This window comes from Euprymna scolopes, chromosome 7 (genome assembly GCF_053919585.1).
Source record: "Euprymna scolopes isolate OS-2025 chromosome 7, ASM5391958v1, whole genome shotgun sequence".
In the NCBI taxonomy this organism is placed as follows: domain Eukaryota; kingdom Metazoa; phylum Mollusca; class Cephalopoda; order Sepiida; family Sepiolidae; genus Euprymna; species Euprymna scolopes.
The window spans coordinates 95,077,589-95,091,039 of NC_136488.1; the positions used below are offsets into that span (position 1 = coordinate 95,077,589).

General features: G+C 31.1%; 1 protein-coding gene across 2 annotated transcripts in view; it reads right to left on the reverse strand.

Moving 5' to 3' along the window:
- Nucleotides 1-13,451, reverse strand: part of LOC145279848 (WD repeat-containing protein 48-like) — a 270,993-nt gene that overhangs the window by 48,479 nt on the left and 209,063 nt on the right. For both annotated transcript variants that reach the window (XM_080131294.1, XM_080131293.1), the window contains exon 13: nt 7,821-7,920. In XM_080131294.1, the coding sequence (XP_079987420.1) occupies nt 7,821-7,920 (100 nt within the window). The remainder of the gene's footprint in view (nt 1-7,820; nt 7,921-13,451) is intronic.

Genomic DNA, 13,451 nt, shown 5'->3' on the forward strand with positions numbered 1-13,451 from the left:
AATAAAGGAAATATAAGAATGTAAGAATTTTAATGGCACATTATATCACGTTTTTTTCGTAAGTCTATTAATCAAATAGTCTTATGAAAGTAACCCTTTTTAAATTCTTAAACCAATTATAATGGATCAATTAGGTTTCAAAGACCCCACAATGTAAGAAAAACAAAAGAGATTTGTTTGAATTGACACCAGTTGATTTTCAACGCACGTAGTATTTGTAAACTAACAGATAACATAAAAAAAAAAAACTGAGTTCTTTGATTTTTCATAAGATCGATTTTTAATGCAGAAGATTTATTTCAAGAAAAAAAGGAGGGAGATATACTGAAAATTTATTCTTTAATGTAGAGTACATGTTTGTTTGTTTTTTAAAGAGGAATAATTATTTTACATTTTGATAGATATTATGTTTGGTAAACATTTTAATTTGAGTTGTGTGGTTTTTTATCATAAGGACTTTCATTTATTAATTATTTACTCCTTCCAACTAACTCTTTTACACCATGTTATTTCTTAATGTAACAGAAATTATTTTTTAAATTATTTCAATAATTACTTCCTTCCTAAGAATACAAGATGCCAGAATTCTTAGTCTGATCATTAGAAACAACTTTTTTCTATAGTTTCTATACCTATTTCATATTATTGGTTTTTCTTTAATGAACGATCATTTTCAAATAACATCTACATTCCTTCAAACATAAGTTTATTGCTTTCAAGCAGACTTTTCTTCTTCCATAAATAATTTCATTACTACACAATCAAATCAAATTTGGATAATCTTTTTACAACAATCACATCAAATCATAACTTTAACTATAACTACTGAATTTATTTCGTAATGCACAAGTAAAAAAAAAAAACAGCATTTATTTCTTTGGTGTTGTCTAATGACTTTAAACTTTATTATACTTATAAATAAGTACTTTCATTAAAACAGTAGTCATATCAGAATAAAATAATCTTTCTTTTTTCCTTTTGCTTTTTCTGTTTTTTTTTTTTTAAATATTTTTAATTACTTGAATGTATTTACTTAAAAAACTCAAGCAATTTTTATCAGTATATATTGTCTTTTGTATGTGCTAAGATATCATTGTGTCAAGACTTAATGTTATAGTTTTGTGATTGATGATTCTCTCGCCCATAAACACACATCTCCACTTTCTTTTCCGCCTTCGCATCATAGGTTCGAGCCTGCCTGTCTAATACAACTTTGTTTTTTCTTTTTTTGCTCAACACACATCGCCTAACACTTGGGCAACGCTGGGCACCTAGGCTAGTATGTAATATATTGATGTTGCCATTCTGTAGATATTTAGCACAAATGGAGATGCTTTGATATTATTATAGCTATTTTGTTAAAACTGTAAAAGTATTTATCCAAGCTAGCAGGAATGCCTGGCATAGTAAGGTCGTAAAATACGCTTAAATATGATATTTTAATTCTTGCAGATTTTGTGTATATTATGATAGAGTTAATGATCTATTGATTTTTATATGTTATAAAGTTGCGATTTCAAAAATAAAAAATATATCTGTATGACTTGGGTTAATCAGCTTGAATTGAAACAGAATCCCAAACATATGAATATATATATAATCTATAAAAGTGAAAGTGTGTGTCTGTGTACATTTTCCTACTAAATAACTCTGTTAATTTTCAGTCTACAGATTCGAAATTTGGCATAAGGGGTATTGAGGTTTGGGAAAATCTTTTTAATCGGTTTTTGGCCACAAATTTTGCTGTTAATGGGTCAAAGTTCAACGATTTGACCTTTGAGAACTCTACCAAACTCCTCCGCCAATTTTGAGTCTAAACATTTGAAATTTTAGAGATAGATTACTTGGACAGGGATCTAACTTTATAATTCTATTTGAGCTCAAAACAAATGCTAAGGGATCAAAATTGGGGTCAAAGTTAAAGAAAAAATTGACGTCTGCGGTCTCTACCAACTTTTCTCTATGGTAGTTAAGGAAGACTATTATATAGAAAGGCATTACCGTACATATTCACACTTTTTAATATATACATAGGTACGTAAAGTAATGAACAGTACAAAGGGTCCGAGCAAAGCTGGGCAGAATTGCTAGTTGTTTACTATAATAATTATTAAATACCTACAGACACTAGTGTTTCATCCTTTCAGGAATCATCTTATTTATATAATCGAAATCAAAACCAAAACCTCTGAAGAATTCCTGATAAAATTATTTTTAACAAATAGATTATTGGAGTGCCATAATCGAAACCAAAACTTGTGAGGAATTCTTGGTAAAATTATTTATAAAAAAAAAAAAAAAAAAAAAATAGATGACTTAAGTGCCATCAGCTGAAACCAAAACCAAAATTATGAAGAATTCTTAGTAAAATTATTTATAAAAAAATTAAATGGCTTGAGTGCCATTAGCTATAATCGAAACTGAAACCAAAACTTATGAAGAATTCTTTGTAAAATTATTTATTACAAGAAATGGAAGTACATAACAATTAAACGACCTGGATGTAAGCGTCACACAGAAAATAACACGTACGCTATTGTATTAATATATAGACTAGGTGGAATTATGAAAATTCTGCAGGGAACTCATTCATATGTAATTTATTGATGTTGGCATTCTGTAGATGTTCAGTGTAAATGGAGATGCTCTGATATTAGTGTAGCTTTTTTGTTAAAACTGCAAAAGTATTTATCTAAGCTAGCATGAACGCTCGGCAAATCCCAGTCGTAAAGTAAACTTAAATATATTTTAATTCTTGCAGAATTTGTATAGATTATTATAGAGTTAATGTTCTATCGATTTTTATACGTTATAAAGTTGCGATTTCAAAAATAAAAAAAATATATCCATATGACTTGGGTGCATTAGCTTGAATCGAAACTGAAAAACTTTTGAAAAAAAATATATGTATACATATATATATATATCTTGAGTTCCTTCAGCCATAATCGAAACCAAAACCAAAACTTATGAAGAATTCTTGATAAAATTATTTATAAAAAAAAAAAAAAAATAGATGACTTAAGTGCCATCAGCTATAATCGAAACTGAAACCAAAGCTTATGTAGAATTCTTGGTAAAATTATTTATGACAAGAAATGGAAGCACATAACGATTAAATGAGCTGGATGTAAGCGTCACACAGAAAATAACACACATGCTATCGTATTAATGTATAGATAATAGTAATACTAACAATAAAAATTAAGGTAGTAATAAGGATTATAATAATAAAATGGTAATGTTATTAATGATTACAATATTGGTAATGATAATAATATTAATAACTAGCAGGACCCGTTAACCGGCCTTGACCGGTGGAAGCATGCCCCCCCCCCCCCACTCATAAAAAATTAAACTATGGCTTACTATCTTAAGAAAGGCTTTTGGAATAGACACCTCCCAACCTCCCCATGTTAAGAACAGCTTTCGGAACTGATACTCTCAACCTTCTCATGTTAAGAACGGCTTTCAGAATTGACACCCCCAGCCTCCTCATGCTAAGAACGGCTTTTGGAATAGACACTTCATTTTATGAGGGAGCGGGATTGTCAAAGTATTTGCCCAAAATTTGACATTGATATTCGTTGTCAGCATATCCACCCGGAAAGAGTATAAGCCCCCCCCCCAAAAAAAAATTGGGGAGTGGCAGTGTTGATTGGAGAGAAGTAGATTTTTTATCACACGTACGAAAAATCTGGCAGCCACTGCAGTACAATGCATAATGCATGTCTTTATATCTTGAAAACTACTTGTCTCTGCCTAAGTTAAAAGAGATTGTCTTAATAAACATAGTCAAAGATGTATAAAAGTCGTCAATTTAAAGAAAATTAGTGAGTTGGAGCTAAGGTAAAAAAAAAAAAAAAAAAAAAAACAACAAAAAAAAAGTTAATGTTTGAGCAATGTCGATAATGAGTCCGGAAAAGAGAAATCAGCAAAAACAATTGAGGCTGCCATATTGCTTTTAAAATTTGGCCTTTCTAAGGTTTGACAGATTGCCTTTTTTAATACCAAATTTGGCCTTTTTTATGCTCTTTCACGGAACTATATTTTAATTAAGAGTGTATACAAGACCAAGTTTGGCCTTGAAAAGGCCAATCTGTCAAAGTTTAGAAAGGCCAATTGTTAAAAGCAACATGGCGGCCTAAATTGCTGTAAATTTAGTCTAATATAAAATGATGAAAAATAATAAAAATGAAATTTTTTCTGGTTTTATTTCAGCCTTTGCGTCTAATAAGGTGTTTTATATAAAAATAAAAAGTTTTTATAATGTTTTATCAAACAAAACAAAGTAACATGGGGTAAGGGTTGGAAGCGGTTGAAACAATAAGTAACACGGTTGAAGCCTAGGTAATCGTTGGAAAGTATATAATTAAAATTGTCCATAGTAATAGAAAATGTAAAAAACAAAAATTTAAGTATTAAAAAAAAAAAAAAAAAATGCCCCCAAAACGAAAACAAAACAACAAAAAAATAGCATCGTGTAAGGGTTGAGAACGGCTGCTCCCAAATCGAAAAATTGTTTATTTTTTTTGTTAGGGTTTTTGGGGGGGATGTATTGATGTGTAGGCACTTTGTGCATAGATAAGTGTAAGGTTAACAGTATATGTTTATATTTGGTATTTTTTTTTCAGCACGATTGCCTCATGTAGAGAGTGCTGCCATATTGGAAAATTTCCTGAGCGTTCGTTTATGTATGAAGAAATGTATTCTGGAATAATAGAATTGGCTGGTCTCAGCCAATCAGGTAAGGCAGATTTTGAGAAGGGAGAATTTATTATTTTTTGAATTGAGTAATGGAAAGATTATCTTATGTGTATGGAGCTAATAACCAGTTATGATGGGTGCAATGAAAGTATCATAGAAAAATGTAGAATAGGTTCCGGTGTCAACTGGTAACAGTGGGAGGACTAAATATTTATAGAAAAAAATAGGGACTCCTTCCTCTGTAGATGTCATGATTGTGATGGTGTTGCTCTTAAGATACAATGTAGTATTTTATTATAATGCCTTAATATGTCTAAAATTGTGTCCGAAAATTACATAAGATAGTGGCTAATAACCTAGACGTAATGAATTAGTATGTGGCATCTGTTATTGCAAACCTACGATACTTTGAACCAGAGGAGAATTTCTGCAGTCAAAATATTATATAGGAGATAATGATGATGATAATAATAAAGAGTTTAATTTATAATAAAACATTTTATCATTGCATAGATAGATAGGGAGAAGATAATAAACAATCTTATCCCTATCTACATATACATAATGATTTTTTTTACTCTTGTTCCCACCGAATAAGGCATATCGATACATCAAATCCATTGGATTATTCTGCAGCTCCAGCAGATATCTCATTGCTGATACAATTCTCTATTTGTATAAGAGCCAAATACGTCCTAGGATGGAGTATTGTTGCCACATCTGGGTAGGAGTTGCTCAAAGCACCTATCCTGCCTTGATAGAGTTCTAAACAGACTTTGTAATAAAGTAGGTGCTGCCCTTTTCTCTTCTCTGCAACCTTGTTCCCACAGAAGAGACGTTGCAATCATCAGATGGTGTAAAGAATGGATTTTTAGTCATTTGTTATTATCCTTAAATCTTATTGAATGATTGAAAAATAAAGCATGAATTTAAACCCAAATAATCACAAGAGCATAAAACCATAGTTATAGCATAATAAAAAACACACAATTCTTTAAAGTATTGTAAAACTGTCTGAAAAGGCAATGGACACTGTATACAAATACAAAACAAAAAGACTAAACCGGCCTGAAAAACCGATATAATTATATATATATATATATATATATATATATATATATAAAAAATAAAAAAATAAAAATTACAATAAGTTTACCAAGGTAATCAAAATGGTAAACTTAAAATATATTATAAATATTAAAGAGTTAATATTTACAAGTAATCTCAACCAGATGTAAAAGCTCAATAAAACCGAAAAGGAAATAGAGCTTATAATATGAACAAATGATTAATAAAACATGTTAAAAGACATCTTGAAAAAGAGTTAAAAACATATGTTTTTAACTCTTTTTCAAGATATCTTTTAACATGTTTTATTAATCATTTGCTAATATATATATATATATATATATATATATATATATATATATATATATATATATACACACACACATAAATGTTTGGTTACACATTTACATACAGGTTTCAGTTTTAGTTGGAAATCAGCTGAATTTCTTCAGGTCACTATTCAAAATGGATGCAAAAATAAAAAGCTTACTGGGATGATATATTCATAAACAACAATGAATTCAAATTATAAAACATTTTTTGTCATGTTTACCCCTTCACCCCATCAATATTTTCTTACCAATATTTATAATAAGAGCAATATGTGGTGAGGGTGGGGAATCTGAATAAAACACCGTATTAAAAAAAATGAATATTGTTTTTCAGCAAAAAAAATAAACAAATAAAAAGAGAGGAGGGGAAAACTTTCCAAAATTTGAGTTGTGATTTGATAAAGTGACATTTTCCAATACATTATGAATTTATTTCCATTCTTCTCAATATGAAGTCATAAATTTGCAATTTGTAATTCTATCAACAAATTCAAACCTATAATGAACATATAAAAAGAAAAACACAGAAATATTTGATTCAGTTAATTAAACAAAACTTGAATTTCTTAATCCATTTATGTAACAATGTACTTTCCTGGTAAGACAATGTTAAAAACTTTCATTGAATTTAATATGTATGCTTTTAAACTAAGAATAAAAATCAAACTACACAAATAAAAAAGGATTCCAAACAAACGCAAAATATTAATTGTTAGTAACGGGTTGAATCCAGTAAATCACAATTCACATTAAAACACTAGAAATAGAATTTAAACCAGACGTTCATTAGTATTTTTTTTAACATCAAAAAAGAAATTCAAATGAATTGATGATAATAAAAAAAAAAAAGAAAAATTTCTTAGAATTATCCCTCCATACGCTTTCACACAACATAAATATAATTTAAATTATTACATTAGTATTAAGTTTGCCCCAATATACACAATTTATATAGTCAATAATTAAATGAAAATGCTCTGGATGGAAAGTATATAATATATAGTCCAAGCTGCATCATATTGATATTGAATATTAATGTGCGCTCTTTAATTTCTATAAGCATAGAATAACAAAAAATGTTTTTTAAATTTTATTGAGTTGAAAAGGAGCATAAAGATAGAAAAAAAATGAACAAAAAAAAAGAAAAAAAGAAATGAGGAAAAATAAGGAGAAAGGAGGAAAATAAAGAGATAAAAATAAAAGAAATAAGAGAAAAGAAAAAGAAAAGAGAATAAAGAAAGAATAAAGAAAAGGAAAATAAATAAAGAAAAGAAGAAAAATAAAAAATAAAGAATAAAGAAAGAATAAAGAAAAAATAAAGGAAAAATAAAGAAAAAATAAATAAAGAAAAGAAAAAGAGAAAAAAATCAGGAGAGAGAAGTAAAAATATCTATCTTTGGTCTTTTAATAAGTGTTTCTTGAAGGCTAAAGAAAGTTTACAATTTTGATTTTTTTCTTTAAAACAAATACATTAGTGTGCTTCTTTGCACAAATTAAATAAAGAATATTTACAAAATAGTTAATTGTCAACCTATTCTTATAAATGATCAAAAACAGTAAGTACATTTATTTTTATATTAAAGTAAACTTATGCAAAAGAATGCTAAGACGGGCAAGCTCGAAGCTGACAAAGATACAGCCAAGAACATTCCAGCACGACTATCTAGGAAAATGACAGGATTTCAACTATGTTGAACTATGTGATTCACTTACATTTTGTATCTGGTCCATCAGGGGGTGTGGCAATCCCGAGCTCTTTTGAAGACATCCAGGCAGCAAAGCAATCTGATTCTTCCAGGTGAATTATCAGCAACTGACACGGAATTAAGAGGCTTTACTGTAGCAGTCCACACACATCATACATGCACACGCACACATATTTTCTAATTGCCTTTATGTGTGGAAACATCATAGGAGTTAAACAAAATTTTAAAGATGTATTACTTATTAATCAAAGAAATGTATTAATAAATGAATTCATATGTTGGTATGATTCCAAGTATATAGGCCGTACTTCAGAGATTGGATAGTAGGATTAAATAACATACCAGCATAGAGTGGAGTAAAAACCCTACTAAATATGAAACAGGCCAATATAAACCTGCTTTAGGCTGATACTTACTGGACAACACAAAATGTGCAACGGCCTTCAACAAAAATTGTTTCCAAATTATTAAACATAGTCAAATCTTTTCACCTTAGTGTTTTGCATCAAAGAAAAACATTTTGTGTTGAAATTATTGAACTAGCATTTGATTTTATCAAGCAAAACTGTTGCCATTTTAACATTTCATTTTTTCTGCATTTTTTTTCTTCAAATTATTCAGATGTTATTTTTTGCAAAAGTTTTCAAGTGAAAATAGCTGTTCAAAAACAATATTTTGGTTATATTTATAATTTTTTTAATTAGAAAATATTTTTGCTTAACTCTTATATGTTTTCATAAAGTCAATTTAAAAAAAAATTATACCAGTAAAATAAAATAAAAAATTCATATATAACAATTCATACATTACTTTAACAGACTATACACATATACCCACAAAATAATAAATTATACAGTTTGGGCTAACAATTTGTAAAATAAAAAAAAAAGCTATCACTTAATATTTCCCAATAGCATTTATAATAGGAAACTTCATACTCTTAATATTCACATCACCATATAAGTTCTTAAGAGAAAATATTAGATGATTTACATAACAGAATTCCCAGTCAAAAGGTATAGAAAAGAAAAACAAACTTATGACTTTAAAATGAAAGATGGTGATAAAAGTTAGCAGGGTTTACAGGGAAGGACTTTGATTGAGATAATTAATACATCATACAACACACAAATGCCATATAAGAGAAAAGCAAATAATGCTTACATTAAATAAAAGTTGCTGATATTTTCAGTTTAAATAAGCTGGTATAATTTAATCAACTCTAGAAACATTTTCCTTTTAAATATCCAGGGTCCACCAAAAGTAACTATAGAGCTATGCTACAACAACAGCTTTTGCCATTATTTGAGCAGCAGGACAAGGCACCAGCCCATTATGATTCATTTGTATGAGATTGTCTGAACAACAATCTGCCTGATAGATTCCATGTACTTATTTACTTGTATTTGTTTTGGCATTCACCCTGGAGTAGTTGGTCTGGCTCCATCCAGAGAACACTGTGTCCTAAACAAATGCTGATCAGGCACAATAATTCACAGCAGATACAAGTGGTAGCCAATCATGATTCCAGCGACAAATCTGGTTGGTTGATTGGTTGTTTTTGTTTTACGGCATATCAACCCTTTTCGGGTTATTTAATGGCGAATCCAAAGATTTTGAAGAAAAATTTTTTAATAGAATATATTTGTTATTTTCAAGTCGGTTTCTATTTAACCCATAGTTGGAACCCAAACAGGTACTACCACTCTGGGTCAGAGTGGACCTGGGAGCAATGGTAATTAAAGGGTGGCTCCACACTCCCTAAAGCCCACAAGCTGGGGCCTCACCACTGGATATAGTTTAAGGTCATATCCAGAATCGCCGTTGAGGGACTTTTACCCTCTGCAGGGGGGCAGTCGGTGTATTCTAATGCCCCACCGACAGGGCCGCGACAAATCTGATAGAGGCCAGAACCAAAGATCAGCACAGTATCTTGTATCACTGTTCTGAGCTAGATTTTCAGCTAATCTTAGTGTCATTTTTTTCCAACCGACAAGGGTGTTGGTTTATGGATAAAATTATCTGGATGACAATAAAGAGCATGACCAAACCAGTGAAAATGTCTCAAGAGTAAAGCTTGCCGCAGAGAGGCTATATTGCAGCAATAACAATCAACAACATTTGAGATGAACTGTTGCCAACAAACACAAAGAATACAACATAAAACGGTAGTGATCGACCACCTCAAGCTTTTATAGGTTGCATGCTCTCATTAGCCAGGTTTTACAGCCGAACTGTGTGAACAAGAGCTTGATAGATGTAGTCAATTCCGTTTGTCAGATTTTAACCATTCCAACTTTTTCCTGTCAGGTGTTCTCAAAGATAAGGTTTAGTCAGCAAAGCCTTGTACTATCGTTGAACAAATCAGAGCTGCCATTTCATAAGCACTGTTAGAGCTGTGCACCAAAGTATGTTGTATAGTCTTTGAAAGATTTGAAAAATGCATGGATCTTCATGAAAACAACACTTCATGTGTTAGGCTGCAAAAAAAGCTGAAGCATATGCTTTGGTTGCAGTTACATATATCTTCCATGTTACATTTGTTATATAGTACTAAATCAATGTATGTATAGTGGTACTAAACTGACGTATGTTGTTGGTAGATTGTTTTTGTTTTACGGCATATCAACCCTTTTCAGGTTATTTAATGCCAAATCCAGTGATGTTGAAGAACAATTTTTTAATGGAGTATATTTGTTTTTTTTAAAGTCGGTTTCTATTTAACCCATAGTTGGGACCCTAACAGGTACTACCAGTCCGGGTCAGAGTGGACCTGGGAGCAATGGCAATTAAAGGGTGACTCCACACTCCCCAAAGGCCGCAAGCTGGGGCGTCACCATCGGATATAGTTTAAGGTCATATCCAGGATCGTTGTATATAGAGTTCTTTTTAAATTTTTTTATAAAGGCCAATTTTTTTAAGATTGGAGAGTATGGTGTGGGGATTGTTTTTATCGAATAACTCTTTAATATTGTTTTCTTTGTAGAATTGATTTCTCGCTGTTACAAAATCAGTACATTCAATTAATATGTGTTTGATTGTGAATGGTGTTTGACAAGGTATACAGATGGATTGGCTTTTTTTTTTAGGAGATATGAGTGGGTTAAGTGGGTATGGCCTATTTTTATTCCTGTTAGTTTGACTTCTTTTCTGTTTAGTTGTGTATTTTGAAATTATCATTTGCATCGATTGGGAGGTTTAAGGTGTTTTTTGCTGCTGAATCTGCTAATTCGTTACCTTTAATACCGGAATGACTCGGTATCCAGCAGAAAATGATTTCTTTTTTACTGTTTAATTCAGTTAATTTTTGTAGTAATTTTGCTATTAGGGGATTGTCCATCTTTTTATTTTTAATCGCTTTTAGAGTAGATTGGGAGTCTGAAAGGATTATAAATTTTGATTTTTTGTTATTGGAGGCTAGATTGAGAGCTAGGATTAGAGCATGTATTTCAGCACTGAAGACTGATGTTTCTTTTGGGATGTTTTATTGTTTTTTGATTGATGTATTGAATGTTGTGCTGCACTGGCTGTTGTGTTATTTTGTTTCGACCCATCTGTATAGATGTGTGTGTAGTTTGGATACTTTTCTTTGATTTTATCGAGAGTAATTGGATGAGTATGTTTTTTTTCATGTTTACTTAAACTTAGGTCGATGTTAGGGGTTATGATTTTCCAGGGAGAGGTTTTGAGTAGGACAGTTTCATGAATTTTGGTTATGGGTAGATTTGCTTCTTTGGAGATCGGTTTTATTCTAAGTCCAAAAGTTTTGATTGAATTTTCTTTTTGGTCGAAAAGGTGTTTACAGTTTGGATTTAAAGTGCTATTGTGTGCTGGGTTTGTGGGGTTGGCTGTAAGTTTTGTGTATTACTTTAGACCTAAGCATTGGAGGGGTTTTATGCGCTTCTGCATATAGGCTTTCTATAGGGGATGTTGGAAATGCTCCTAGTGCCAGTCTTAGTCCAGAGTGGCATATTGTGTTGAGAGTTTTTAGATATGACTTTCTGATAGATTGATATATAAAACTGCCATAGTCTACTTTTGATCTGATGAGTGTTCTATATAGTTTAAGTAGTGTGTTTTTGTCAGCTCCTCAATCTGTATGGGCGATGACTCGTAGTTGTAATGGTTTATTACATTTGGTTTTGATATAATTAATGTGTGGAATGAAGTTTAATTTTTTGTCAAAAATGATTCCTAGGTGCTTGTGTTCATTTACGAATGGAATTTTTTCACCTTCGATCTATAAGGTTGGGTCAGAGTGGAGTTTGCGTTGGTTACAGAAATGAATGCATTTTGTTTTAGTTTTTGAAAATTTGAAACCATTTTCCGTTGCCCATTTATTAATTTTAATTATGTTTTGTTGCAATTTTCTTTCGATAGTGAGAATGTATTTTGATCTGTAGCTGATTGAGCAGTCATCTACGTATAAGGAGCTGTGTGTATCAGGAAAGAGTTCTTTTATAATGTTGTTGATTTTGATGTTAAAGAGAGTTGTTGACAATATGCTGCCTTGGGGCACTCCTTGATTTTGTGGGTCTGATAAAGTAGAGTCTATGTGAACTTGGAAAGATCTATCTGTGAGGAAGTTTTTAATAAATTCAGGTAGTCTACCCCTTAGCCCAATGTTGTGTTATGATACCGTGTTTCCAAGTGGTTTCATATGCTTTTCTCAAGATAAAAAAAAAACAGATGTTACGTGCTCCTTATTGATGAAAGCTTCTCTGACGTAATTTTCGGGGTTAGTGATGTGGTTTATACATCCTCGATTTTTTTGATATTTGCATTGGATTTTAGAAATTATTTTGTTGTCATCTAAATACCATATGAGACGGTAGTTGATCATTCTTTCAAACGTTTTGCATAGACAACTTGTGAGAGCTATTGTCTGTAGTTTTCTGGGTTTGATGTATCTTTTCCCAATTTGGGTATCGGTATTACCGTTGCTTGTTTCCATGAAGTTGGGAAATCTTTTGTTTCCCATACCTTATTATAAATTTTGAGAAGGAATTTTAATGATTCAGGCGGAATTTCTTTAAGGAAGCTGTAGTGCACTTCATCTGGTCCTACAGCCGAGTTCTGGGATTTTTCTATAGCGGGTATAGTGTTTGATTGGGTTCAGATTATATTTTCTGGCTATTTTCCTAATCATTTTCCAGATGGTTTCGGGTTTAGTGGTGATGTTGATTTTGTTGACAAATTGTTGCCAACAGGTTCTTTTGGATTCTTTAATTGTTTTTTGAGTTTTAGCTCTTTGATGCTTGTATTCTATTAAGTTATTAGTTGTTGGTTGTTTCTAAAATTTTCTTAAGGCTGCCTTTCTCTGTCTAATAGCCGTTTTACATTCTGGATTGAACCATGTTTTCTTTTTTTTTTTTTTTTTTTCAGGAGGAGAATTCTTCCATTGTTTGGATTTGATGTAGTGAACAAAATTCTTGGAATTTGGCCCAGTTGGCTTTGTGTTCTATCTGGGTATGTAGTTTTGGATGGGGTTACTGTAATTGATTATAATAGGGTAGTGATCACTTCTACATGGTTCTTCGTAAGTGCTCCATGTATAATCTAAGAAGCTTGATGGATTGCACATGGTAAGATCAATGCCGCTAGTTGATCCGTTTGTTGGATTTAAGTATGTGGGATT